General features: G+C 31.3%; 3 protein-coding genes across 10 annotated transcripts in view; 1 reads left to right on the top strand and 2 right to left on the bottom strand.

Annotated features, from left to right (window-relative positions):
* Nucleotides 1–1296, bottom strand: part of LOC108736321 (dolichol kinase) — a 12338-nt gene extending 11042 nt beyond the window's left edge. For 2 of the 8 annotated variants that reach the window (XM_025974095.1, XM_025974096.1), the window contains exons 1-4: nucleotides 934–1296; nucleotides 631–881; nucleotides 358–578; nucleotides 123–251 (exon numbers count right to left, since the gene is read on the bottom strand). In XM_025974095.1, coding sequence (XP_025829880.1) covers nucleotides 123–251; nucleotides 358–578; nucleotides 631–881; nucleotides 934–983 — 651 coding nt within the window. In that variant the 5' untranslated portion in view covers nucleotides 984–1296. Of the gene's footprint in view, nucleotides 1–122; nucleotides 260–357; nucleotides 882–933 lie in introns of those variants that run through there. The other 6 variants (XM_025974097.1, XM_025974098.1, XM_025974099.1 and 3 more) reach the window with 6 other exon arrangements.
* Nucleotides 1297–1433: 137 nt separating this feature from the next.
* LOC112904333 (myotubularin-related protein 10-B-like) lies at nucleotides 1434–4036 on the top strand. Its single transcript, XM_025974091.1, has 7 exons — nucleotides 1434–1643; nucleotides 1703–1745; nucleotides 1802–2091; nucleotides 2149–2273; nucleotides 2325–2553; nucleotides 2719–3088; nucleotides 3296–4036. Exons 1-7 carry the CDS (start codon nucleotides 1587–1589, stop codon nucleotides 3682–3684), a joined length of 1503 nt encoding a protein of 500 aa, XP_025829876.1. The 5' UTR covers nucleotides 1434–1586; the 3' UTR covers nucleotides 3685–4036.
* A 7-nt stretch (nucleotides 4037–4043) lies between these two features.
* On the bottom strand, nucleotides 4044–5081 carry LOC108736347 (dnaJ homolog subfamily C member 9). Its single transcript, XM_018468738.2, has 3 exons — nucleotides 4907–5081; nucleotides 4339–4857; nucleotides 4044–4285 (listed from the first exon to the last, which is right to left on the bottom strand). Exons 1-3 carry the CDS (start codon nucleotides 4998–5000, stop codon nucleotides 4104–4106), a joined length of 795 nt encoding a protein of 264 aa, XP_018324240.1. The 5' UTR covers nucleotides 5001–5081; the 3' UTR covers nucleotides 4044–4103.
* Nucleotides 5082–5830: the final 749 nt, after the last annotated feature.

The following is a 5830-nucleotide window of genomic DNA, read 5'->3' as shown; positions in this document are numbered from 1 at the left end:
GACCATTACCAAGTCACTAACAAATTAACTTTATTCTGTAGCAAAGGTTTTAAACTTACAGTATTCCTGTCTGCAGTGAATAAATTTATGATCCACAGAATTGGACTTCGTTGTAAGACAACATGGAGGGGCAAAATAATTAAAATAAATAATGATAAAATTATAAAAATGTAGAAAGGAATTGTTCTGCATAATATTCCTTTAAAATAATAGCTTGTCAAACATATCAGTCCAAGACCAAATAACCCAATCTGAAATGCTAAGAAAGCTGTAATAATGTGCCAGAAAAATGAAGAATTGTACAACACAATTACATATTAAATAAAGTGTTAAAAGAAATAATAACTCTAAATATACCTGAATTACAGTAGTTGATATGCTTCCTAATCTTTCATTCTGAGATTGCTTATGAGCAATTATATTAATATAAAAAGAAACCATAAAGAATATCAGTCCTTCAGCACAAACACAAGCTTCTCCAAATGAAAAACTTCGTGGAAATAGCTTAATAATGGTAAATAATGATTTCTTAAAACCAAAGGTCACAAAAAAGCTTATTAAAAGACTGAACAACAAACCTGAAGAAGTTTATTATTATAACTGCTTTCATAAAACAAAATGAACAGTCACCTTTAAGTAGTATTACTGTTAATATGGTTGCTGTAGCTGCAACAACAACTAATAAACATATTTTACTAGCTAAAGAGGACAATTTTTGCAATGTCTCTATAATTGTTATCATTACGCTTAGTAATAAATTTACACTCAATACTGCATTTAATCGATATATTTCAGATGAAACCTCTAAATTTCGGTAATAACTTACACTGATGGCTAATGGTAATAAAAAAGCCAGCCATAGTCCGTGCTGAGCGCCTGGTCTAAATGGAAATATTTGTAATATTTAATACTTACAAAACATTAATAAATTACCTTGTTTGTAAATTATTGGCTGTCAAAAAGGTATGGAATTTCTTATCCATTTTATAATATATGAAATTAATTCTTTTTGTAGTAAAATAAATTAAACTTTTTTAACGAACTTTAGTCCAATTTTGACCTAAGACCTTTACTGATAAGAAACATCATGGTTGTAAATAAAGTAAAATAAAAATATATCACGATTGTAAACAATATTTTGCACAAGTTGATTAAAATCATTAATGTGCAAATAGTGATAACACCATTACAATTTGCTTATTAAAAAAATATCAGCTGACTATTAGCATTCTTTATATTATTTTTGAATACAATCAAACAACAACACAGAACCAAGTGGCCAACTAGTCTATGGTGGTCATAGATATATTCATAGATAAGAGATATATATGTATTATCATATATCATAGATATGTTTGAAGCTAAGTTAACAGAAGTACGTAAAAAGTGAAATTTTGATGCAAACTTCAGGGTATTGTAAATAAAAAGAAAATTGTTATAACCTTATTTTATTCTTGACATTTATTAAATTTTCTTTTAAATATATTTGTTTTTTATTTGTAATTAGTAAGTATATAAGTACGAAATGTTTTATAGCAGCTGTGTAGTGTGAAATAAAATTCAAGTTTCTTATAAAAGCAGCTAAAATGAATGATATAAAAAATACAGGTTTTACAAGTTACCTGGATGAGAGCGAATTAGAGGTACCTAATTGCATTTCCTAGCGTTTAATGGAATAAATTTCAAGTGTATTCTGTTTTAGTCGGTAACATTAAGTGATCTACAAAAAACAAAATTATTAGATGGTAAGGCGGTATTATGATTAAATAATTTCAAGTTCATGAAGAGCATGTCGTTTTAGGCGAAACTCTGGTAGCAGAGGCTCAAAAAGTACTTCTTTTCGCTCCTTTGAGCGACCATAAGAGAGGAACATTAGGCATTTTAACAGTGACAACTTTTAAGCTTGCCTTTGCATGTGCAAACGAGGATGATTATGAAAGTTCATACCAGCAAAACATGCTTCTTGGTCCCTATGAAGTTTGTTTATCATCAATAGACACCATTTATCAAGTAGGAGATAAGTCAAAAAAGAAACTTATACCAGGACAAAATGTATCAGGGAAAATTAAAGAATTGTTAATTATTTGCAAGGTATTTTTCTTTTATAATTATTAATTCTGACCTTAATAAATCAGGTTTTGTTTTTAGAATATGAGAACTTTTGAATTCAGTTTTAAAGATTCTGATAAAGATAGTGGTAGGACAATAGCAAATTCCTTACTTCACCATGCATTTCCTAAGCGACATTCTCTTCTATTTGCATATGAATATGCGTAAGTTTGTAAATAAACAAGTATCATGTTTTACTTTACACTAACTTTTAGAGAACCTTATTTTAAAAGTGGGAAGGATGTTCGAACATTTAGAAAACCAGAAGACTGGAGGCTCGAAATGGAAAGAACGAGATGTCAGTTGTGGAGAATTTCCCTGTTGAATCAGAACTTTGTTGTATCCCCTACATTATGTGAGGCATTTGTGGTTCCTTCCTCAGTAACGGATAGTGGTCTTACAAAGGCAGTTGAACATTTTAGAAATAGATCTTGTCCAGTCTGGGTAAGTTCCTAAGTCCTTTGACCTTTCCAGAGCTCCATATCTAAAAAGGTAAAGGACGCTTTATCCTTTGATGGTGGCTTTGCTGTAGAACTTTCTTTTTGGCATATGATGACTTAAAAATTCTTTTGTCTTTGTGGTTCATTTTTAAAATTTATTCATAAAAAGGTGTGGAGTGCTCCCAGTGGAGCAGCGCTGGTACGTATGTCGGACATCCTTCCCACCATCACAGATAGGACGCAGGAGAATGTAATGTTGGAACATGTTCGCAAAAGCCACGCAGAGAAGCGACAACCCCATATTATGGATTTAAGCAGGGAATGTCCAACTCCAAAAGAAGTACAGTCCAGTTACATGAAATTGCGTGACCTCTGTGCTCCCGAAAACATTAAAACATTCAAAATTCAAGACTACAAATTTTGTGGCCTTCTAGAAAACACCAAATGGTTACAGCATGTATCGACGTGTTTAACAAAAGCCGCCGAAGGAGCCGACCTTATCTGCAACCCTGAACCTACCACTGTCGTTTTACAAGAATGTAAGTACGAATTTTTTATTTTAAAAAGCATGGCGGTCAGAAAATGCCAAAAAGTACATATACAATATGTACTTGAAAGGCGCTTTGTTGTATTAATAACCCTTGGCAAAAAAATTTTGACATTTATATTTCCAAAGAAAATGGATTCTAAAAGTGAGGCTTCAAAATTTTAAATTATCTAATTTGAATTTCATTTCTTTATTACAGACAGTGGCCAAGATATGAATTGTGTAGTTTCCAGTCTAATTCAGCTTCTCTTAGACTCGAACTGGAGAACTGTGTATGGGTTTCAGACTTTGATACAAAAAGAATGGGTTGCTTTGGGTCACCCGTTTACATATAGACTCGGTCACATTTTAAACCCTGATATTGAGGCAGCACCGTTATTTTTGCTTTTCTTGGACTGTGTTTGGCAGCTGCTGCAGCAGTTTCCAACCGCGTTCCAGTTCACGGAGACTTACTTGACCACTCTGTGGGACTCTGCCCATGTCACCGTTTTTGATACATTTTTATTTAATTGCGAACATGATCGAAGTATAGCACGAACGGTAAGTGATTTTTATCTTTTACTATCGCTGTCTAGGGCTTCAGACTAACAACAAAAAAAAAGTAAAAAAGGAATTTTAATATTTTCATGCGAGGAATATAATGCAAAAAGTGTTAATCGCAGTCAAATACATAATTCATTTTTTTTACACAAAAAATATCACCCATTGGTAAGGTAAATATGACAGAACAATAATTCCAAAAAGAGAAAGCCTTAGTATTATCACAGCTAAGTGAAATTGTCAGATTCCTTTCACTGTAATTTATTATGTCAGAAGAACGTATAAGAAATATGATATAAGAAAAATGAAATTGGTAAATGTTTTCAACGATTAGTAATAATGACACTGAAGGTCAAGGAAAAATGAGGAATTTTCTTCTCTCGAAAGCAGTGAACACTGTGTGATTNTGAAATAAAAATAAACTAATTCTTATACATTTCCAACACAGTAAGTAATTAAACAAAATTTTACTTTTTACTGGTTCTTGTTGATCTTCTGACTTTCTTATTAGGTGATTTATTGTCTTCCTTACCATTTGTAATTGCCTTCCTCTTGGAATTTTTGCTATATTTGTCTTCAATAGAGGAGATCATATCAGCAAATTGCTTGGTTCTCTCTTCTTGTCTTTTGCTTATTTGATTTGAAAGCTCTATAACAGACACGATTTTATAAAGGTCCTCACTTGCTCTTACTTACTTTTACCTTCAAAATCAATATCAGCACATTCTTCACTTTCCTTTTTGTATTTTTTATGTCGTCTAAGTTTCTTAACTTTTGATTCATTAAAAAAGGTTTTGTATGCTTCTACCTCACCATCATCTACAAGTTTCTGTACGATTTCAATAATACGTGGCTCACTTTCACAGTTACTAAAAGGAACCATTTCCAAAATACGGTCCATATTTCCTTTGTTAGAAACATAAGCTTTTTTGATATCACGTATTTCAGTTTCAGAACCTATGTAACTTTTTTCGTAATTTTTAATATCATCCACGGTAATAGTTTTGAACATTGACTTCCAGTAATTTAACCAATTGCAAAAATCATCGCTTTCTTCATCAAAATCGCCGGTATCATCGTAAACTTTACGTTTTTCTTTGTCTTGAAGAATCGAATGAATTTTCCCCAAAATTTTAAATTTTTCGGTTGCATACGCTTTCTCGCTTTCTTCAACTCTATCCGGGTGAACAGACAGGGAAAGTTTGTAGTAAGCTTTTTTAACTAAAAGAAAATTTCTTGAAAAAAATTCACACATGTAAATACTACCTACTTTCTTGTTGGCTAGCTGTTTTGTCTATGTTTAGAATATCATAAAAATCTTTGCTGCCAAAATATTCTTCGCACAATTTTCGCAAATTCGCCATTTTTATTACTACTAATTAAACTGAAATGAATTTAAAAAACTTTAATTATTTCTATTTTGTTGACGTACGTCACTTTCGTTTGGCGCGTCGCACAACACTTACCACAGAGATGACCACCGAGGGAAACAAACACTAACTAAATAGATTTTTTCAATTAAACTGATCCATTATTCAGTGAAGCTCACTTGAGAATCGTTTCTTGCAAATATTGAATACAGAATGCTATTATCCACACATATCATAAGCCGAATAAATAAATGTAATAAGTATTTGAAAATAACATTTTAGTCCTTTTTTAAATATAAACACTATTTATTTTAATAAAATAAAAATTATATTAGAATAATATACATAATAAATGGGAGTACTAAATTATCGATTTGATCCGTCACAGCTTCAACATAGGAACAAAAGATTATTCCAAAAATTATTCTTCCAATTTGCACTGGTGTAAAAGCAGCATAGCCTAAAAATAGGTATAAACTACGTTGCTTTGGAAATTAACGAATGTTATTAATGCACTTACCTATCCTATTAAATATAAACACCATAATTAATTGACTTAGAATGCATGCTATAGTTCCCTCAAATGTTTTCTGAGATCCTATTAAAGAATTAATTTGTAATTAAAAAAACATAGAATAAACATAATATACAAAAAAATTAGTCTTACTTTTTGGTTGCCCTCATGATCAAACACAAAAAAATAAAAATGGAACTCGCGTCAGCAAAATGCTTGTTTTTTGTTAATGAACTACATGCTAAAAACCGTGATGGTTTTTATATTTTGAAACAGCTAGTGTTGCTTCATTTGCACACTTTACATTCCT

This window comes from Agrilus planipennis, unplaced genomic scaffold (assembly GCF_000699045.2).
Source record: "Agrilus planipennis isolate EAB-ADULT unplaced genomic scaffold, Apla_2.0 scaffold64, whole genome shotgun sequence".
NCBI lineage: Eukaryota > Metazoa > Arthropoda > Insecta > Coleoptera > Buprestidae > Agrilus > Agrilus planipennis.
The sequence above is the reverse complement of the archived record's forward strand: the minus strand, read 5'-3'. Positions and strand labels throughout refer to the sequence as shown.